This window comes from Podarcis gaigeae (assembly GCF_964106915.1).
Source record: "Podarcis gaigeae genome assembly, chromosome: 10".
Lineage (NCBI taxonomy): Eukaryota > Metazoa > Chordata > Lepidosauria > Squamata > Lacertidae > Podarcis > Podarcis gaigeae.
The window spans coordinates 33,957,128-33,981,312 of NC_139686.1; the positions used below are offsets into that span (position 1 = coordinate 33,957,128).

General features: G+C 40.2%; 1 protein-coding gene across 5 annotated transcripts in view; it reads right to left on the reverse strand.

Annotated features, from left to right (window-relative positions):
• ANO4 (anoctamin 4) overlaps positions 1-24,185 on the reverse strand; it is a 137,146-nt gene that overhangs the window by 75,503 nt on the left and 37,458 nt on the right. For all 5 annotated transcript variants that reach the window (XM_083698576.1, XM_083698579.1, XM_083698577.1 and 2 more), the window contains one exon: positions 5,833-6,021. In XM_083698576.1, the coding sequence (XP_083554702.1) occupies positions 5,833-6,021 (189 nt within the window). The remainder of the gene's footprint in view (positions 1-5,832; positions 6,022-24,185) is intronic.

Here is a 24,185-nt window from a genome sequence, read left to right on the forward strand (position 1 = left end):
TAGCCAGCAAGATTACAGGCTGGTAGCTGCAGAATACACTACATATATTAGCAGGATGATGGAGAACAACTCCTTGCCATAACATGTGAAATGACTTTAACACTGCAGCAGTTAACATGGTGACCTTCAGATATTGTTTGACTGCAGCTGTGGTTACCAACACTTTTGAGCCTACTGGGGCATTTTGAAGGTTAATCTGTTGTGGGCGCCACATAACCACCCTGCAATCACAAGTACTCACACAATACACAACTATGCCAATCAACTGCAACCACACAAGTACACCCCCACACCTATGCTATGACACACACCTCTGCACAACACAGAGAACTTTCAACCAAACAGCAACATCCTCTCTATGCAATCACAGAACTACACACCAAGATAATTAATGACTGGTTTGTGCTTTGCTTTTCTCAGAATCACCCAGTAAACTATAATACTATACTGAAAAACTATTGTATATACTATGCCAGAGCTAATACTTGTAAGAATCCTAAACACCAACTAGTCACATGGGAGACTATATAGAATTAAGGATTCCTTTAGCAATACAGTCAGGCTCAGATGCTTCATAAGGCAATGCAGGACCGGGACAATGCAGATCATTTTTGCTAAGCCCAGACACTCTAGACATCCCATCTGAGTTTAGGCCTCAAGAAGTGCAGCTACATGAATGTTAAGCAGCAAGCAAGAAATAACTTCCTCAATCATACTAAAGAATTCCAAAACATGTTTTTTTTCTGAGAGTCTCACGTATGAATATCTGCCTGCTGAACAGGTCATGGGGGTAGGATTAGTGCAGTTGTATATAGTCACCCCATCTCTAGAGGAGCATTATAGCACTGGGGAAATTACGAAAAGGCAACAAAACCACCAAGAGGTGGATCACCTACCTGAGGTGAGGCCAAAGCTTGGCGCCCTCCCTGTGGAACGCCCTCCCTTCAGATGCCAAGGAAGTACCGGTAAACAACTTTTAGAAGACATCTGAAGGCAGCCATGTTTAGGGAAGTTTTTAAGGATTGATGTTTTTATTATGTTTTAAGATATGTTGTAAGCCGCCCAGAGTGGCTGGGCTGGGGAATCCCAGCTGGATGGGCAGGGTATAAATAATAAAATTATCAATATTATTATTGAAGTCTGATGACTAAAGAGGACATGATTTAAGTTTTTATAAAATTATGAATGGTAGGCCAAGAGTGGACTGAGAATTTTTCTCTCCTTCTCTCATAATACTTGAACTCAGATTACACAAAGAAATTGATCGGCAGCAGGCTCAGAATGGACAAAGGAAATGCTGTTTCCCACAATACATAATTAATTTATGAAATTCACTACCACAGGATGTAGTGATGACCACTAGCTTAGATGGCTTTAAATTCATGAAGGGTACTTCTGTCAATAGCCAGCAAGCGTGACGGATAAAGGAAACCTAAAGCCAAGGACAAACAATGTGAGAGAACTGTTGCTTTCTTGCCCTCCTTCTAAGCTTCCAGAGACATTTAGCTGGACACTTGTTGAGAAGACATTGCTAGACTGCATGGACCCTAGGCCATCCCAGCAGCATTAATCTTATGTTCAAAGAAGAACACTCTCAGAAAACAGGCAGAAATACTATGACACCTTCCTCTACATCTCCAAAAGATCTCATGAGATAGAAAGCCATGGAAATCTTACTGCAATTCTCCAAAGTTATGTGTAAACCAGGGGTGGCTAGACTTCAGTTTTGTAGGATCTACCTTGTGAAGCACCCTGTGATCTATGGATCAAGGGTGGTACACAAATTTAGTAAATATTAATAATAAATAAAATAAAATAAAGAATAACTATTAGAAACAAAGGGCATCTTTGGTTTTTGCTCTCAATCTGTGCCTCCTAAATTGCATGAAGTAGGTGAACCCACCTAATTACACTAGGCCAAAATCTACATAAAAGCAAACATGGATGGATGGATGGACTAACAATGGTAGCAACAACAATAACAATATATTCACAAGCAATTTCCAGAGAAAAAAACAGTTGTTGTTTATGATGATTTCTATGTACTGTCAAAACTAAAAAAAATTCCTTCCAGTAGCACCTTAAAGACCAACTAAGTCAGTTCTTGGTATGAGCTTTCGTGTGCATGCACACTTCTTCAGATACACAGAAGTGTGCATGCACACGAAAGCTCATACCAAGAACTGACTTAGTTGGTCTTTAAGGTGCTACTGGAAGGAATTTTTTTTAGTTTTGACTATGGCAGACCAACACGGCTACCTATCTGTAACTGGATCTATGTACTGTATAATTCAATGCCATTTACAGAACATGCACCCTTTTGACTCAAATCAGTTACGAGAAACTGTGATGATAACACCTACTACATTTTGTAAATTAATAGGTAGCATTTATATTCTTTTTTGAGTGCTCAGAACATTCAGCATACCTTGCCTCTCAGTAATCTTTAAAACAACTCTATACAGTATCTCAGTATTATCACCACCTTATTGCAGATGGAGTAGATTGAGCTTGAGAGACAGTGGATTGGTTAAGGTCCTCCACATTCACGTGGTAGAATTTGGACCAGGTACTTGTCAGTTCACACAGCTTATTCTGAACTCCACTGCCTCTTTAGATACTAAATATCAACCCTAATTTGTAATGGAATGGGCAGCTTTTTAAAAAACAAGTCCTTTTTTGCATTGATGGATTGTATGCAATGTAAGTAATGATAAAGGGTGCTTGCAGATTTGTTATTTTGCAACTGGGATTCAATAGCATAATGGCAAATTCATGCTGTGCAGTTAAAGTGGATTTGCAGCTCTTGTGCAACAAATGCACTTCCCAAAAGAAAATAAAAATCACAACTTTTTTTCAGTAAGGGAAGTGGCAGGAAAATGTACTAGAAAATGTGGGATGGCAAGTGCTTGATAAGACATCATACAACTTCCCTACAAATGAAGCATAATTAAAGTTCAATAGAAAGGCAATCTGGAAGTGACCAGATAAATATAGACGTCTGCATCCTGCAGTGACTGCTTCAGCTTTCTAGTTTTTGCTTTAATTTCACTGTGGAATAGAGTGTTAACAGAGTTTCGAAAAAGATATTGTCATATTCACCATGCTCTAGATATCAACATCCAAATTCAGAGAAAGAGATCTGCATGTGGAAGCAGCCTTCCGCTTGAGTATCAGGAACTGCAACTTGAACATGCATCCAAAAGCCGGAATCAAATCAGCTACACATTGCATGATTGTTAATGGCATATACATTCCAGTGAGTGCTTGAATAGGTATCCCTTCCACATCCAAATGCTCACATTTAAAGTAATTGTGATAATTTTGTAACCCACCCAAGCACCACTTGGCACTTGGTCAAGAATGCCCATAAGTATAAACAATCAATAAATAATGCAGTGAAGACAGGTGTTTTCCACATTCAGACCGACATCTGATTTATGCTCTCAGTTTCTAATCTCTACACACACACACCAATGTGAGTATAAATGTGTAATCTATGTTCCTTAGACTTTAATATGCAACTGTACATGCAGGTTTCTTTCACCCTCAAAAAAAATGAGTCACAAAAAGGTGACAGGCTAATACAAATAAGAAATCTCATGATTTCCTTTAAATGGTGCAAATCTGATATGTAAATAAGTAGCAGCAAGTGGACAGAGATGTACTGCTGCCAATATACTTTCCTGATCAGTGCTGCATTTCTTAGAAAAATAATAATCTTCTTAGCTTTTGGAAGTTTCAACTCACAAACTTCTTTTTATAATAGAAGAACAACTCAAGAGATTAATATACCAAGTTCCTAAGTAGAGTACCTGAATGGGAAGGAGACTGTTTTCCAAGTCAATCTGTGTCCTGTATACTGATTAAACATTAAAACCAGTCATTTGACTTAAGTAATGAACAAATAGCATGAGTAGCTGAACTATTGGAAATAGCTCATATGGACAACAAAATCGCTATATGTATAAAATCCCATATCCACATGAACACATTTTTCCCCCTGAGGCTTAGATCTTCAGAAAATGGAGTTATGCCCAACAGATTTCATAAGAGGTGAAAAGATGGGTAATAATCCTGCCTTGTTAGGGGCTTTCAGTGCCAAATTACCAAATAGGCAGAATAGGCACTGACCAATGGGCCTTTTGTTAGGGGCCCCGCAACAACGGATCAAAATAATATTGATTTGACCTTGAAAGAAAATTACAATCAAGCTTTTTTATTTCAATGTTATCCCACTAGAGTGCAAACAAGGTTTTGACTGCCATGGGGCCTCCACAGGGTTTAATCCGGCACCAGGGGCTTTGTGATCGTGTGTGAGAAGGTTTAATTTGGTCTCCCAGCCTCAAGTTCCAACCCTAGGTTTCCTGCAGGCTTGCTGCTCTGATCTTATTGCAGCTTTGTTTAAATGGAAACGCCTTCTGTCCTATAAATGAAAGCTCTCTGGTGGTGAATTGCACTTAACTTTAATGGAGCATGATCCCCGCAGAAATTGAGGCCAACCAGCCGAGAGTTTCTCTTCAGGAGCAGCTCAGAGCAATAGCACTGGCCCTATCCATAAGCCATCTGCTGCCTCCCTGAACCTTTGATGGGAAATGAGGAGCAATTGCCATTTCAGAATACTGTATGCGACAGACAGACAAATGCATGTGCAACACCATAACTCAAAAAGATCTGTTTTATTTATTTGTATTTATGTATTTAACAATGAAGGGTGGAAATGAACCAATTCTGTTGGTAATTTTGAACTGTGTGTCTGTGTGTGTTTGTGTCAGAGGAAGGTATTTTATTTTATTTTATTGAGAGAAAAGAGAGAAAAACGAATTACTGAAAAAGGAATCCTAAATGGAGGGGGTGGGGGAGAGTGTAGAGTGAAGAGATGGACAATCTACCACATCCAAAACACTGCCAGCTTCAGCCAGCTAGAATGCGGATACACTGAGCCCCCCTTTCCCCCATGTTTCTTTTTTCTTTTCTTTTTTTTAAAAACTGCCCTGAAAGTAAATGTCAGGAAATTACCTACATTTTAATAATTCTATCTCACCTTTCCCTCCCAGTAGCTCAAAGTGTTGTGCATACTTCTTCCCCTCTGCATTTTATTTTCTCAGCAACCCTGTGAGATAAGTTAGACTGAGAGTTGGTGACTGGCCCAAGGTCACCCAGTGAGCTTCAAGGGAGAGCGGGGATTTGAACCCTGGTCTCCAAGGTCCTAGTCCAACACTGTAACCACTATGCCACCCTGGTCTGCATGCGCAGTGGCTGGTAATGAGAACTGAGGAAGTGACAAAGGGACAGAAGTGCAGGAGTTCCTGTGCATAACTTACACTGGCCAGCTGAATGAAAACAGCTTGCAACACATTGGGTCATGAAGAAAAACACACATGAAAGAGTCACCCTTGCTGCCCGGTAGCTTATAAAATAGACAGGTATGCTAAATGACATTTAAAAACAAAAACTGGGTGTCAGCATCTCAGGAAGTTGCTGCTTGCTGCCCTATATTGTGAAAGTGTATCAACAGGCCCTTTTGAAACACCTACACTGCCAAGCTGACACTGGCTTATGCAAGAACTCACAAAGAGAGCTGATTCTATTAGTACTATTAGTAAATCTTAAAAGCTGTGAAATATCTGTTCTTTTCTAAAATTCCTAAACTTGCTGTACACTACTGATAACCACTGCAGTTATGAACAAGCACACGGAGAAAGGCCGAAGTGAACATCAATCTATGGATGTTGGCTTATAGATTGATTTCCATGCAAGCTTGATCAGATGCTATGAATTCATTTCATAGCATGTATCATTTGTGTAAAGCAATCAGGAAAACATTGTTACCTGGCTGATGAGTGATTGGCTTCCCATCAGATCCAGAAGATGAGGCCTCCATTTTTATTGACCTTCTGACTTGCGGGACTGAAGAATGCCTAACCACAGACGGGCGCTGTGATAAGCGATGGCTTGCTGTGCTTCTTCTCTGGTAGATCTGCACACGCTTTTCAGCCCCATGAATAGATAAGCTTCTACCTACCAGAAAGATTAAAAAAACGAAGTTGGATGTAGGAGGCAAATTTTGCTTATGTATATTACAAACATAGATTGACATTTAAAGGTGTCTGAAATGAATCATTTGAAAGAAGTCAACACATGTGTAAATTGGATTGTTGACTTAAGTCTGCAAATTCCCCATTCTTAAAAGTGACTCAAGCCACGGTGTACTAAGTAGTGATAGCTTATAGTAAGTACTGACAGTACTGGCCACTTAAACTCTAATCTCTGCTCTAAGGCCCAGAAAAACAACTTCCAACATCCCAGTCCTTCTCTCCCACTTCCACATTCCATTCAGCTGTTGCCTCCCTTTCCTACTATCCTCCCCAGCTACCCCTCTTGCAAAGAAGGAATTCTGTTTTTCTATCCTTCAAGCCATACTGTACTATAGCACACTAGATTAAATCACACCAGTACCCTTAATTCTGAAATACTGTACTGTAAGGACATATCCCACAGCAGGAATGTGCTTTTTCCAGCCAGAACCAAAGTGTAACATGAATTGGGCGACAGCCGAGCCCAGGTATCTTCAAATCTTACATTAAGTTTCCTACTTAATGAAATTTACTTCAAATTTATTTTTGTGACATATAAATGACATGAAAAGACTTGGTCTATTTATTTGTATCATTTATTATTCCTATGACCCTTGTTATGGTTCCTGAAATCAAGCAGAGGGTTGTGTTTTTTGTTTTTCTTTGCCTGTTTGACTGGGTGCCATTTTGAATCACAGTGCCAAACGAAACTTTTCAAACTGCACCAATTTTAAATCTGCAATGGTTTTTGGGTTTCTTAAGAGTTCTCTCAAAAGACAGCCTACAAATATAAAGAAAAATAAAGAAAAGGAATGCACAGTATTTCATTACCTGTACCTCCGATAGTTGTGTGGAAGTGAGAATTTCAGCAGCTGCAGATTTTCTAACCCCTTCAGTGCAATCTTCACCAGCTGCTGCAGAGATTCCTGCTTCCACAACCTTATTAAAGGCACAGGAGCCCTGTCTTCATTTACAGTACTTAAATTACATAAGGAGTTGAGTCCTCTTATCTTTTGTCACAGGCCCCTCGTTTTAGAAGGTACAGAGAGGGATCACAATTTGGTTAAAAACGAAGGAGAGACCTGGAGCCCTACATGTGGAATTTATTAAGGACCCCCTCTTTAATTCAACCACTGCTCCATTGCATCTGTTTCCAGTTTCCCTAACTTGTATGACTGGAGAGCATAATGCATACATTCATTTTACACCTTGGGCCACAGTACCATGATTTTTAAAGATCATGCTTGAATAAAACTAATACATTGCTGCTCCTTATTCATGTTGCCTGTTGGCGATGCTGTAATTCAAAACCCGGCCTCCTTTAGTGTCAGAGCATGTTAAGTGATGCATAAAAGAGGCAGAACTAGGAGTAGTTGCAGAGATCTTAGCTTTGCTTCCTGTTTATTCTATATTTTACTATTATTTAGCAGTGTTTCTCAAACTTGGGTCCTCAGTTGTTGTTGGACAACAACTCCCATCATCACTGACCACTGCTCTTGATAGTTAGGGATGATGAGAGTTGTAGTATAAATGACAGCTGGGCACCCAAGTTTGGAAACACTGATTTAGAGTACAGTATAAAGCTTTCTCAGCTTATGAAGGAGTAAAGTGGTTTTGTGAAAGCATATCTTTGTTTTTAAATCCTTTAAAAGTGACTAAAAACCAAAAGAGGAATGTCCAAATATGTTTTCAAATGAAACTATCAATGTAAATGAAACAATGGAAGTTAAACTTTTCAACACTCTCCAGTGTTTCTGGAATATAAAGCATGCAAGCAAATTGGCCCTTTAAATATCTGAAGCTGGCTGAACTAGAGCTGAAAAATTCACAGGCAAATTTCTTAAGCAATTCCTTCCTATTTACAAGAATTGAACGCTCACATTTTTGTCCTCCTAATCTGCATTTTTCAACCTTCCTAATTCTTGAATATGGAACCTGATTGCACAGGAAAGGGCTGAAATAGGGCAGGGTATGCAATATGTTCCCAAACCATCCATTAAATGGCTTACCCTTGTGGCCATCTGCATCTATGTGCATGGACTGAGGGGTAAGGGATAAAACAGTTGAATGTTGAATCTTATGCAGATCAATTAATGTGCAGACACTGTGCCCTTGTGGGAACAATCCTGCCCACATTTGAATTAGGATATTAATTTCCCCTCTAAAGCTATAGCCTGCTGGAAAAACTTTTTCAAAATTCTGGCAGGTATCCCATCAGAGAACTCACAGAGCTACAGTTCCCATCACCTACAGTTCTCAGGATTCTTGGAGGGGGGGAGTTATGTGATTTAAATGCACCTTAAATGTATGGCATGTGTGGGGGGTTGAATATTTTTTAACGTCTCAATTGTCTGTCACCCTCGTCTCTGTCATGTTCTTGTTTTCTTGGGTGTTACAGATATAAAAGCACCAGGATATATGGTTAGAAAGTAAAGATGCTATTTCCCCTGGAAGATACTCAAGTTGTTCTTTCCACTTTACGTTGACAGTGAAAAATCTATCTTCATTTGGCAGCTAATTTTGATGGAAACAATCCAAAAAAGAAGTGGCAGTGAAGATTAGGAAGTACTTTCTGTAAATCTAGGCAAACATATAACACAAGGTGCTCCTGGACTTCAATTTATGCAATGATCAACAAGTGACTTGCTTGGCACGGGTATTATCTGTCTCTCCCAGAAAATTAATGGGGTAATGTGGAGTTGCTTATTTTAACGGAGTAATAAAAAGCCAAACCAAAAAGCTGAAAGTGTTGCATTTCCTATTGCAGCTTTCTCAGCAACTCAAGGAAACGTTCGGAAAAATATGAAAAACACATTAGTGTGTGCCAGATTAAAAATGGAAGGGTACGAGATACAGGAAGGTGCTTTCACTTACAAAGACATTTTTTATTTTATGACTTCCATTTTTAATTGACCCACCATTTTAATCCTCTGGAAATCAAAGCTGTGGCCATTTTACTTTTTTTGCCACCCAAAATGCCTCCATTCTAATGCTACATGCCTACAGCAGCTGAGACTACACAAGCCCTAGTTTAATGCCTGCAATAACATTGCTAATTTGGTCAACTTTTTTGTAAACCGCTCAGTTTTATTTACAATTAACAGCATACAAGTTTTGTTAAATAAATCATTTGCTCACGAGAAAGCTAAATTTAATGCAGCCCCTGTTCAATGTCAGTGCTATTGTGGGTGTCTGACTGGAAGACAAGGCTATCATTGCCAAGTAGCCACAATTACTAAGCTCTACCTCCAGAGGCATAATGCCTCTGAATTTTAGCTTTTGGGAATTGCAGGTGGGCAAAGTGCTGTTTCATTCATGTCTAGTTTGCAGGCTTCCCATAGGCATCTGGTTGGCCACTGTACAGCACCCATTAGGATGAATGAGTCCTCATCCAGTTAGGGATGTTCCTATAGAAATGGCTCAGGACCACAATACCTCAAGGACCGCCTCTTCCCATATGAACCAACCCAGACCCTGAGATCATCTTCTGAGGCTTTCTTTGTGTGCCTCCTCTGTGAGTGGCAACACGAGAACGGGCTTTCTCTGCAGTGGCTCCCAGTCTGTGGAATGCTCTCCCCAGGGAAGTTCGCCAGGCGCCTTCACAATACAACTTTAGGCACCAGGCAAAAACGTTCCTTTTCAATCAGGCCTTTGCCTGACTTGATCTACATCCTATACCCTTTTTTAAAATGCTGGCTCTTTGGGGGGAGAGTTATTGGGTTGTTGGTTTTGTTTTGATTTTATGTATCTGATATTTTATGTGAGCCGCCCTGAGACCTTCAGGTATAGGGCGGAATAGAAATTAATTAATTAAATGAAGTTCCTGGATCAGAGTGCCTGTCATATTCTGCAGCACTGCAATTTTTAATGTTGGGAGTCATTTTGCACAGAAACATGTTTGTACCTTTAAGAACAGTTTTTGTGAGCTCTGGGCTGAAAAGCTGCAGTTTGAAATCTGCCTGCATGAAAAACACCCACAAGCTTTACTGTTTGTTGTTTTGAAATAAAAGCTTTATTTAAGTTGGTTTTACACCTGTCTCATGGAGTCACAGTTCTCTGTCATCTGCCACCAGTGAAAATCCCCCTCTGACATGTAATGCCAACCTCTTCATACTGGGTGCGGGGTAGAGGCAGCGTGTATAGTTTCAGTATTATCTGAACATTCAAAGCTTTCAGCTCAGCTAAAAGTTTCATTGCGGGAATTGACAGGGAAGCAATATTTAATTGCAAATCTTTCTGGGCGAAGGTGAGGTGCAGTGTTTGGGGGCTAAGATGCCCCCCCCAAAAAAAAAACTTCTGCCTTGTATTTGGAGTTTGGGGCCTTGGGCAATTTGCATCCATTTTAGTCAAGCACTCAATTTGCAAGAATGCCAAAGGAATCTGGGAAACTGTCAAGCAGAACGTAAGGGTCACAGCAGCCTCCTGCAGCTTGTCTCTAGCATTTGATACTGGAGAGAAAGAAGATGTGCTACATCTGTGCACATGAGTGGACAAACAGAGGAGATAAATATTTTGACTCTTTCTGAAGTTTACTTTACAGATGCATACTGCAGGTGGAAGTTGGATACATGTGGAAATTTGCCCTTTTACATAGCCCGATTGGGGGACTTCCCAAAACTGCATGGGGCAGAATACAAGCATGCAGGCCCCAGGAAGACTTAGAACAGCTCCAGGACTCCTAATAGGCCCATATAAGTTTTTCTTCTTCTTCAAATTCTGCTTACCACATACCATTCTCGGTGCCCAATCGGGCATGACATTTCAATCCCTTCTCTACTCAGTACTCCTGGCAGAAACACCGGTTACATAGGTTCCTCTAAATAGAAGAAATGTTTTGCCCTGTAAAATGGTTATTTAACAGAATGTCCAAAAATGCATCAGAAGAATGCAATGCAGTAAGTGCTGCCAGGGAAATATTCTGTATCTCTTAATAAGAGAAATATGAGGCTTAAATAACAAAGGCAAGTTGCAATGGATAAGCAGAGAAGCATGAAGGTAATCAGCAGAAAGCTCAACACTAATTCAGGATTTGACCTAAATTTCTCCAGTCACTGTTGGATTGATTCATATACTTCAAGTTAATCTTTTTTTATTAAGCATTTTAAATGCTGTGGCCAGGAGGTTTCTGGGTTTACATAGTGAGCTTGAAAAATGCATTGGTGTGAAGACTATGTTGAAAGAAACTGTAAAAGAAGAACAAAAAAGCAATAAGCCTTTGGTATGCATATATACTTTTGCATAGTGAATATACTGAACTGACGATTTGCTTGATTTTTTGTTACATTAAAGCAGGCATCCCCAAACTCGGCCCCTCCAGCTTTTTGGGACTACAATTCCCATCATCCCTGACCACAGGTCCTGTTAGCTAGTGGTGATGGGAGTTGTAGTCCCAAAACATCTGGAGGGCCAAGTTTGGGGGTGCCTGCATTAAAGGGAAGTTCATACTTGAGGCGTGGAGTTCAACCTTACTGGTAACAGTTACAAGTCAAGCCCAGGATAATCCCACTTTAGTGTAAACCCAGGGTGTAGTATGTAGTGTGTATAATATAATATGGTGCTTGGTATGTTGTATATGTATAAAACAAAAAACCATACAACCAAATTCAGAACTGCGGAAAACTAGATATTAGGATCGTTTCAGGACACTGGTCCACCCAGCCCACTACTGGTCCACCCAGCCCTTCCAAACTCTGCTAGCTGAGGTCCTTTAGCAGGAGATGCTAGAGATTAAATATAGGGCCTTCAATAAAGCACACAGCCTATAACTGTGATGGCTCCTCCCTATATATGACATCTTCACTTCTGAATTAGACAAAATGTGTTTTCTGGTGATAATAATCAAGCCAAGACCACACAACTTCTGCACCTATTCAGTGTAGCACCAAATTGCTAATAAATCGTGCTTTCTTCTGCAGATGGTCTTATGGAAGTAGAATGACTATTTGTAGCCATTTGATGTGGCTGTCCAGTATTTATTAAAGAAGAAAGTGCTTGTCCAAGCAGTTGTACATTTAAGTAAATAATCAAGTAAGTTGGAGCATTTTGGGGGTGCCTCAAAGTGATAATAAAACAGCTCTCTGCTCAAATAAAACCAGAAGCTTGGAGCTGTTGCTGAAGTCAGTGATATTTTTTCAACTTTTCAAAACATAAAGCACCAACCTTAATTCTTAAGATGGCAAACTGCTGATTAAGAACTTGGACCATTGCTAGGGTTTCCACCAGCTGCCAGGAATTTAATCTTCTCAATCTATAGCCTGAAATACCAGAACAGTATCTAAACTATGACAGCACAAACGAAAAGAGCTTCAAAAATGATTTCACACAAAGAGTTATGGCCAGCTTGGTTCTTTGATCAGGATAACATAACCAGCAGTGGAAATATTAGGTCAATAAATGCAGAATAAGTTATTAGTGTGTATTTGACAAGCAATTTACAGCCTAAGATGCAAAACTGGAAGGATTTTTAAAAGAGATGTTGCATCATTTAATTCACAGATATAACACACTGAAAAATCTGCAAATGTTGTACCATTGTAAACACACACACATACACATATACTGTACATTATAATAAATCCAAACAAGGCCTATACTGTCTCTTTTATGTGTCATTATTGATAACCAAATCAACCCTCCCAAGCCTTCCCCACCAAGTGGTCCATTGTATTACCTTCCATTCATTTTTCCACTATGTTTTTTAATCTAGCTACAGCTGAACCAGCCAGGAAAAGGGCTCCTAAGGGACACATGGAGGGCTTGGATCACGAGAGCCTTAAAGGAGCGAGGGGAGCAATCACAGAAAACCAGGAAAACAAAATGCAATAGTAGCTACCTACTCAGCATTTCTGCCTGACTGCAGTTCAGATCTCCTTCTTGCAATGCCAAGCTGTATGCGTTCTTGTATGTAAAAAAGTCTGTACTGCTTAACAGATGGTTGGCAGACAAACTTGAGCATATGGCTCACCAGCTGGAGAGAGATGGGATGCCCACTATCACACCCTACCAGCTGAGTTGGGTTGTAAAGACCAGCAACAATGCCCATTTGGTTGTGCACATGTGGTAAAGTGTGTAGGTGGATTTTCCCCATGCAAGGGCCCTTTAATGGATCTACAACTATATATAAAAGAGCATTTTTGCTGGAAGGGAGTGCATGAGATAAATATACTAAATACTATAGATCGCAGAGATTCCTGCACTCTACAGATTTTAGGTTTACAATGACAAACGCAATCTTTATGTGCTGCATTATAGCACACCCAGGCTCAGCTGCAGTACAGTGTGCACTCACTTTTCAGTGCATTTGCACACTGAAGCAAAAGCTAGGCCCCCACTGCCTTGCTAAACATAATGGAGTGAAATTATCTTAAAGTGCAACCATATCCTATAAGGCAGGTATCTTCAACCTTTTCAAACCCAGAACCTACTTTGAACTCAAATATACATTTGGGAACCCATTTCTTAATCTTTTACCATATGTTACTTTCACCATATATTTATTTCACCATATGGTTGCAGTGTTCCTGTTGCAACCCACCTTGGATCAGTGTTATAAAAGGCCAGTGTTATAGGGGGCATAACATGCAGTAACCTTGCCATAATATTGCACATTTCCATACCCCAGATAACGCACAACATCTTGATGTGATGACAAAGGTGTTAGTACACAATACAGTGGAATCTTGGTTTTTGAACGTAATCCGTTCCGGAAGACCGTCCGACTTCCGAAACATTCAAAAACTGAAAACTAAAAGCAGAAGCCTCAATACAATAGAGAAACTCAAAATGGAAGCCACATGGCATGTACAGCTTAAAATTGTTCGAAAACCAAAGCCGTTACAGTGCTACCTTCAAGTAACATAATTTTGAGTTTGTACTTCCAGGTTTGGCCACTCGCGCATGTGCAGAAGCACGCTGCACGCTTCACGCATGCACAGAAGTGCTCTATCGCGCCACACACATGCACAGAAGCGGCACCACTGGATACAGACTTTCTGGGATAAGTACGGACCCCCAGGATGAATTAAGTTTGTATCTGGAGGGTCCACTGTACTTCCGGGTTTTCAGCATTCGAAAGCCGAAACGTTTAACTTCTGAGATGCTCAAAAACCGAGGTTCTACTGCATATGTCAGAAGCTGCTAGAGCTAAAATGGGGAAGCTCTGGCTCTTTGCAAAGCTGCCTCATGTGGTGATCATCAGGGCTATTGGCTAGTTCTTCTAGAATCTAGGCAGCAAAGAGCTCCCAGGTACTGGAATCACTCTGCCCAGGGAAGTTCCTCTTTCTCTGCAGTCATTGTGAAAGAGGGAAGCAGACAACATGAGGATGGTGGTTTCACCTAAAGCTCCCCATAATCCTAACTGTATACACCTATGCAAGTCTACTTGGAAATAATACCCACAGAATTCAGTGGGTCTTACTCCTGGTTAGGCACTTAAGGGTGTAACTTAATATTATTGGGTGATGCTTATGGTCCAAGCCAGTCAAAGTAGGTACTTAAATCTTTGCACAGCCAGCAACAAATACCTAAGTGGCAAAATACTGGTGAAGATCCTCAAATAATGCTTCACATTACACTGTACAGTACACTGAAGGCTATCCAATTAGATTTATAACATCACAAAGCAATGTCCTAGTAAAAATGTAAGTATCCTCCAAAGTAAACAGATTTTGGCACAAGTCTAGTCAATTAAGTAAAAGAACACGGACTCCGAAGAAATCAGAAAGGCATGCAAAAACAGAAGCTGCCTACAGAATTGTTGTCCTGCAACGGGCAATGGAACAATACCAGAGTCCTTAGGCTTCAGTCTTAAAACTTACTCAGGAGTCAATGTTATTGATTTCAATAACATTTGCACATTGAAGCTTCCATATAAAGCTTCCAAATATTGATTTCAATTAGACAAAATTTAAGACAAAATTATCCCTAAGAAAACTTTGGTCTAATAATGCTATACAGTGGATGTGTACAAGCAGCTAGATTCTGTGACCAATGCTGTAATCCCAAGTAAGGATACCTGGGCGTTAGACCCACTGAATAAAAGTGGGGCACCGATGAAGGCTTTTTAGGTGCTGGGTTAGAAACCCCCTGCCTTAATAGACCAGCCTCCACTTACTTAAACTGGAGAGTAGGAGAACTGAAGAGTGGAAACAGTGCAACAAACTAAAATACTAGAATACAAAAATGGCAATTCATTATTTATAGTCACATTTCAAAGATATTTCACTGAACTCAATGGGCCTTATATCTCAGTAAACATGTACTGAGTAGGTCTTTTTCACATGCACATTTTTTTAGACTATTAATTGCAGTTCCTCATTTAAAGAAAAGTACACACATCTATTAGGATTGTGCTTCTTCCAGAGAAGACATTTCCCCAATATTTACACCTTAATAGGTGCAACTGACAAACAACAGCTTTGTGAACCCTGGAAACTAAGTTAAAGTCTGTCAAAATACTTACCAGTTTATAAATCTTAAAAACATTGTTTTGTTCTTCTAACTTGTCTTAAAGATACTGATATCAAATTAAGCTAATAGATCCTACACCCAGAGCCTATATATTCTTTCTAATACTTCAATTTCAGGAAATATATATATATTTATATCTGTATTTTGTGAAAAGAGGTGAGTGCATAAAAAGATGTAAGAAGTCAATCACCATTTTAATACTTCACCTGCAGTGCCGAAAGCCCTACAGCTGGCCTTGTGGGCTGGTTTTCAAATGTGCATTGATGTGTCAGTGAATAAGGTGGGGCTGATGCAGAGCACATGGTCAATTTAGTGGACTGCAGGGAATTACCAATAAACCTGCTGATCTGTAGAAATGACCTTCACTCTTCTAAGCCTGAGCACAGTTATCTTTCAAGTGCCATTGGCGATGAAGAGGTAACATCCCATCTTAAACTGAAAAGGACTGCACTTTGGAAAGTTTGCTCTCACCCAACCTGCCTCGGGCAGTTTGTTCGCATAAGGAAATTTAAATGCAGACAGCTGAGCATGTAGATAGATTATTAAATAGCACCAATGAAATTCACAAATAACAGGCAGTGAAAGCACATGCATTTTCTGCCAGCAGTAGTTATTGCAAGGCAGGCACCCTTATCTTGACATTCTTATTCTGTTTGTCATAAACAATGAGATTTCCTTCAAGTTGATGTCCTGATTTTACTGCTAGCACATGCTCAGAATGTTCAGAATCTGATAACTTTTACCGAGATTCAAGAACACTTCACATTCATGTGTTATGTAAGCGGGGCTGCACTGTCTGGACACACCACCAACACCTATGGACTGGTTGCCTATAAAGGCGCATTTTCATGTATTCAGCAGGATGCACAGCCAAAGGGACACAGATCAATGTCAGGGGAGTTATGAGATGTTGCAGCCCTGCTCCCTCCTCATACCTTCCATGAATGCATGAGCACTTGTGTCTGAACAGGGCTTTAGACTCAATGCTAGGGGTGGCTCCAGTCTAAATTCCCAAGCTACCACTTTCCAGCACTAGGTTCCACAGGAAGACAAGTGGCTGTGGGGAGCGGAGGATGTGCACCGCAGAGCAGCCACCATCTCTATGTTGACAGACACCTGCTGGGACAAGTTAGCTGCTTACACATGAGCTGCTGATAGCTCCTCCTTCTCTCACACATTCCAGAAGACCATTTAAAAAAAATAAAATAAAATAGGTGTCATGGTGCACAATAGAGAAGAGCTCTGCACAGTTGCTTAGGCAACATGCTGCTGCCTGCCTGCCCCCATGCTGCAATTCCCTAGTGGCATTGCAAAAACTCACATGCATTGAAACATTATGTGCCAAATTAGAGTCTTTAAAAAAAGCTATGTGGTTTTTTCAACCTCTCTCAGAGGAAGCTCATAATTAGTGGCCCAGATATGATTTGAGTAGAGGAGGACTCACACACAATAGAACACAGTGCTTCCACCCATAATATCAAAATGATAGCCAATGCTCTATCTAAAGCTCTATAATAATAGTATTTGTCTCCAAGGCTCTCCCATATCCTCACATGAGACTTTCTCAATATATCCTCAAAAGGAATATTAACATCATTTTACCAGTTTCTAGACAAGGTTTTGCTGTGTCCCTAGGCTTCAGTAGCAGCTTGGTTCCTGACCCAGAAAAATAAATTTACATGAAAGGAAATAGATGATAGTTCCATCTGAACAGGAGCACTCTATGGATCTTATTGTGGAAGAAGATCTACTACTGTGACAAGCCTACAAACTTCTTAATATGTGCTACCTGAGAACTTCAAGTCATCCAGAAAACACAGACATTAATTGTCCAAGGCTCTATTGCTCTCCCATAAATCTTTGCCTAAGTTTTCCACGGACATACCACGAGAAACTCAAGAGCACCCCGGGAGCGAATGGTCTGGACCAAAGTGTATTCCCTTTAAGCCCTTGTTTGTGTTCCACTGATAGATGGAGAGAGGGAATCATTGTCACCAAGATACAAAGATTCTGTTGAATTCTGGTAACTCTCTGGGAGAAGCTGTATATGGCCTCACAGAGGGGTAAGGAACCCACAGACCCAAATGCAGTCCTCCAAATGTCTCTATAGAGCGCCTGGACTAAAATTTTCTATCAAAAACTTCACTCTTGTGATTTATCACCACACCAGCTACTCACTTTGGGTTTTAGTAAAGCAAACAGTCTAATTTGTCAGCGCCTAAATGATATCAAGCGTCAGAACAACTTGGCCACAATAAGGAAATTTTGCCCATGGTATGACTATTTTTCACCTTCCCATTTCGACTCTCTGGCACCTTATCTGCATAACCTAGCAATTCTAAAATATAGACACGCTTTTACTCTCAAATGATTGAATGTATTGCCCTCGGCTGTACTTGAGGAACAATTCCAACAGATTCCACACGAAAAATGCATATGTCCCTGTGGAGATGGCAGTACCGAATCAGTGGCACATGCCCTTCTGGCTTGCACTCCCTATAAAGACTTGAGTAATGAGATTATCACCCTTCTTTTATTGTCCAGTCCGCCCAACCACTGCCACAGTGTCCTTTCTCTTGGTAGATCAAGATGAGCAGGTGACAGAAAAGGTTGCAAGGTTTTTAGCTGGGGCAATCAGATTAAGATCCACTATTTGACTATTGATTCAAAACCCTAAAATGTATTTTATATAATTGACATTTTATTTCTATTCTTTGTATATTGTATTGTTGTTTTATTGCTATGGCCGATGGCTGACGCAAATAAAGATTCATTCATCAAGGTTATAGGCCTTCGTTCCGGGAAGAGATGAAAATGAGCAGCTTTGTCATTTTACTATTAAATGAACAAAGAAAATGTACAAGACTCTGTTGGGAGTGGAGGCATTGGCTCCAGCACAGCAGAATGAGAGAGTAAAGCTAATCAAAGCACACTGTGACAGCCTTGACCCAGACAACAGTATTTCTGGGGATACGTCAATTCCTTTGGCAGAGGCAGAGACATGACACTGGGATGCCTAATAGCAGTCTTTGTGCTGGTTCCCAACATTTGGCAAGATGTCTATGCATTTGTCAATACCTGTATGATTCAGGTGCTGCCATGTTACCACCAACGCTCAGAAAGTGATACAGAAAAAAATCCAGCATGAGAGCATTTGTACACAACTGGATTCTCATAGTCAGCCCATACAGACTCATATCTGGCGTACAAACAGGTCTAAAATTAGCTCAGGGCTTGACAACCTGATAATATGGGCTAGCTAATTAGGGATTCCTCGTGAACCACTGCAGGATGGAACAGAGACAGATGACACACCATTAGGTCCTCCAGATGGGCAAAGGTTGCATGCAACTAGGACAAGTTACTGGTGTGAGAATGTGGCCTCTGTTATGCTCCTTTCCATTCCCCTTAGCTTTCTCCTCTCAAACCCTGGCAGAAGCACTAATATTTTGCGTCAGCACTGGGAGTGGGAATCCCAATCTGCTCAGTGCTTACACGCAAAAGCGGCACAGATTGAGAATGCTCCCTTCCTGATGATCAGGCTTGGAGAGATGGATTCTAGTGCATTTTGCAGGTACTATACCCATATAAAATACTATAGCAGGGGGAAAAGGAGTATGGTCACCATTCAAACATTCTTCTAAAAGAAGGTCAGAGGTATGTGCCTGGATTGTTGCCCTGACTCCTTCCCATTTTCTTTTAAATAGGTTTTTAAAATATATTATTTAAAATAGCTTTAGGCTGCATTTCTGAAGAAATGCCCACTGAAAGCAGCTTACACTTAAAACAAAAGATAAAAAGAGTATACTGTTTAGAACTCTTTTTTTTTTTAAAAAAAACCATTTCAAGTTAGCAACACTTGACTTAATTTCTTTCTTGCTTTCAGTACCAGAGGTAAGATAAATGAGTCAGTTCAGCACCAAGCTAATGAAATAATGATAACCTCTGTTCAGGCTTTACACTTTAGTTGATTTCCTGGCACAATGTGGTTCTAGTGCAATCCTAATGAAACCCACTTAGGGGATTTTTAGACCCTGGACTTAATAGTCTTACATGTGTGAGAGAGCAAGAAACCCCCTCTGTCATTCAGCCCTTCGATTAACAGAAAAAAACTTATTCTAAACACTTTCATCTCAGTTGTCAGCACATATTCTGCAAAAACATAAAATTATTGAAACTAGAATTAACGCTGGACAATAGTGGATCGATAGATGTACACATAGACACACACCTATACTTACTGAGACTGTATTTTGATAATGTGACAATATTCCTATTAGCTAACAGCCTTTTTACTAAAGGTTTTCTCAGACTACAATACAGTACAGAATCTAACCACTTATGTTTTGTTTAATGATAATGACATTAGGATTTCAATTTGTTGTATATTTATATAACAAACTGAAATCCTAATGTTTTTGCAGTTGAATGAAATATCATTATGGTGAAATGCAGCAGTGGTTTATCTTGGAAAGAAAGAAGACAATACATCAATGCCATGTGTCTGTTCCAAAAGGAAACCGCAGCAAAATTATTTTTGAATCCGGTGTCATAGGAGTGCCAGTCCTGAAGATAATACTCCATAAGCACTGATGTCCCACAATCTTGCTGCTTCAGCCTTAAAACATTTCCCATGCAATCCTATGCACGTTTACTTTGAAAGAAGTCCTACTGAGCTGAAGGGCTTTTCCCTCCACTGAAAGCACTCAAGCAAAAATACATGAAAATATATAGTCCATTCCAGCTAATCTTCTGTTCTCACTTGATATTATTGATTTTTTATAATCCATCTTTCCAATGTGCTCAAAGTGACTTGTTCATAAAACAAAAAAACAAAACATTAAGATGTTGATAAATCAAATGATAAACTTAACATACTTCTTCTCTTTTTAATAGTATTATATTAAAAAAATACTGAGTGGACAGCCATAAGAAATGAGAGAACAAGAGGTGTGGTCACATTACTTGCAAGATATACAGAAACATAAATTTATGGCTGAAACCACCAGTGGCCAAGAATAAAAGGCTCTATATTACATCAAGAAAAAATTTCAACCAGTTTGGTGTCACTTATCCCAAATTTCTTGAGAGATGTGGAAGAGACAAATGTAAATGTTCTAATTTTCTTTCTTTTTTATGTGTTCAATAAAATCCCACCAAACTGAGACAACCTACTCAGAAGCATGCCTACTCAGAAGAAAGCCTCCTAAAGTAAAGATACAACGCCAGCCAGCAAACAAGGTCTAAAGCAGAACAAAATAGAATTGCATCCTTCCTTTTCCTCTTAGTGGCTGACATAATGCTCCTTTCCTGTTGGCATCCATCATCTCAGACCTGCACACAGAGAGCTATTTCTACTCCTGGTGTGAGGGGAAGATTATCAAAGGAGCAGCAAGGATGAGAGAGTAGAAAGGAGACAGTCTAGGTGTGCCTGTCCTTTTTCTCTCCCTTTCCCTCCAAGTAAGTGTTATCACAGAATTGCAGCTTTATATTATGGAAACGATGGGGAAGCTGTGGTTCTCCAGATATTGCTGGACTCTGACTTCCAGAGGCCCCAGCAAGTGTGGCCAGTGGTCAAGGAGCCACGTGTTCCCCATTCCCTTCTCAATGGAGCACCCATTCAATTATCTGTTCAGCACTGAATAATGCAAGGCAACCATAATGATGGATGGGCAACTTCTCCCTGATGAAGACCATATTCTGGCATTGTGCTGTACTGCTGGGGGAGGCAGCAATGTCAGCTTGCACTTTTACTGTAACTTCATATGCTTTGAGCAGCAAGCTCTTCCTGACAGATAAGGCCACTTGCCAAAAGGAAGAAGGAAGGGCAAGATCACCTTGGCCAGGTCAGTGACCAAGGCTGCAATCGTGATGCCAACTATCACATGTAAATTATCCTCAAAAGAAACAAGGCAACTCTTGACTCTCCTGACATATTTGGAGGGGTGTGATGGTCCAGTCGTGGCCGACTCTGGGGTTGCGGCTCTCATCTTGCTTTATTGGCCAAGGGAGCCGGCGTACAGCTTCCGGGTCATGTGGCCAGCATCACTAAGCCGCTTCTGGCGAACCAGAGCAGCGCATGGAAACGCTTTCGAACTGCTAGGTTGGCAGGAGCAGGGACCAAGTAACGGGAGCTCAACCTGTCGCGGGGATTCGAACCGCCGACCTTCTGATCAGCAAGTCCTAGGCTCTGTGGTTTAACCCACAATGCCATATGAGATCAGAAATTGCCACCAAATATCCTGCCTTAGGACAGGATGTGAGTGGTGGCCTAGATTCAGCCCAATCAAATCAACTTCCAGTTCTCCATGTTTCAGAGGACACTGACAAGAGGGATGGCAATGTATTTTCTGAAACTCTCAAGTTTCTCAATAAGAAGCAAATGATGTTCAGTACCAAAACTCTGATACCCTGAAGTGTATCCTCATTTTCAGAACGGTTAACTAATCACTTTTGAAACTAAGGCTGCAATCCTAAAATGAAACCCACTTTGAGTAAATCCCATTAAATTGATTGGGTTTACTTCTAAGTAAACATGGCTGCAAAACTGACAGATACTCATTCTGCTAGGTACTTTTATTTACATACATGTACAATATTTAGCCAGTTAATGTTCCTAAGCAGATCTCCGAGTAATTTGCAGATGTTTAGATACTAATAATAAGCCACGGTAAGTTTTGAAATGCTCAATGTTCTGACCCAAAATGTGTTTTTCCACTGATGTAGATGATTCAATGCAATTCTTCTACTTTGACAAACAGAGATATTATCTGAGATGGAGTTAGTAGTGCATGATATCAGTTTGAAAATATGGCCTTTAATACAGACATTTAATTTGTTTTGTGGAAATAAAGGCAAAGAAAAGTTCCTTTTCTGATTGTCAACAAAGTGTAAACTTTAAAATTAACTTCTGACATTTCCACATGAGCCATTGCACCAAATGTCATTACCAGCAAATGCCACAAGTACTGTGCCAGTACAACAAGAGTGAGCAATCTGCTGCCCTTGGTTGAATGGCCAGATGCAAGGCAGGACAGGACTTCTGTACCTTTAATAGTTGAGCAGGTGCCACACACAGGCTACACTCACTGAAGTTTCAACTGCCACGCAACTATTAAAGGCTCAGGATCGCTGTCTCTTTTTGCATCTGGTTACCCAAGTCCCGGTCTAACTTCAGGAACCCTTTACAAGCGATCAGGTCACACCTCTGGCAAGAGCAAGCTGTCCCTCCCCAGAGAGAAGGGATTGTCAGAAATGGAGAAAAGCATAATAGTATCCATTGTTTCTCCCCCCCCACACACACACACACCAAAAAATATGGAATTTTATTGCAATGGGATGTAAAAGAGGTAATGATCCAATGGACTACGGATATTGGTAAACCAATTCGATTATCATCATGGGTGAAATTATGGATGGAGAGTTGGAGATTTGCGGCTTGCGAGGCGATAAAGGAAAATGGGATAAAGATGTTTAACAGATGGAATTGAACACAATGGCAGATGGTATTTAAGGAAAACATTCAAAATGTATAAAACAAAATCAAAAATGGGTCAGAGGGGAAACCAAGTAGAGGGGGCACTCTTACAGGGCGTTTGGGCACCAAAGAAGGTTTCCTTTTGGGGATAATAAAATCCTTTCTTTACAGAATGATTCAGCCTTGCTGGCATCCTCTCAATGTGGACAAGCAAAGGAAGGTTTCCTTTTTGGAATAATAAAATACCATTTTTTACAGAAAGGTCATTGTTTTACATGAGATTATAATCTTGAGCTGACCAAGGGTGTATTCACATTATGCCTTAGAGTGCAGGAAAGTTGTTTTCCCTCCCTGCTATGCAATGCATTTCACAGCTATTTTCTCCCTGGCTGATCATATCAACTCGGGTGGAATCTAGGTGGAATCTACACACATGTTAAAAACATTATGAAAATGTTGTGTTGGTTTTTTTTAAATCGTTTTGAAAAATGCATTGAATTTGCTATAGCTCACAGTTGTCATCTAGTGTGACAATTGTATGTTGCACTTTACAACACACTTAAAACATTTTATTTGCTGCTGTATAGCTGAGTCCGCAGCTGCTTATTTTTGTTTATACACCAGGTGGGGATGTCTTTACCCAGTACAACAAATTAGGAATAGCTTAAAGATCTCAATAGGTTTGAAGCTGGTTTGAGAAACAATGCATCAAACTGTAGTGTCTTAAACAAATTACTGGGTACTACATATGCATCTTAAATAATGTTCTGTGAATAAGGATTAAAAACTCAGCACTGAGTGCACAAACACATTAAATGGGAACGTAAACACAGTCAAGGTCTGAGATGCTGAACTCTGTTTATCTTTGGTGCCATCTCTATCCAAAAGACAGCTTAGTTTGGAAAAGCATCCAGAATGCTGTCATGTTTAAAGGACAAAAATGATTGTGTATGAAAGGTGATTTCCCTGCTTGGAATGATCCAAAAGAGGGTCATGTCCTCTGGGAATTGCAAGTAAGCAAGTTCTAGATAATCAGCCAGCCAACTTCTCCAAAGCCAGCTTACTCAGTTGATTTTATTTTGTAAATTTTGGGCTTGGTTCATAGAATACATTGCAATGGGTGAAGAAGCCATGCTACCAGATAAAGCAATTAATTAATTAGG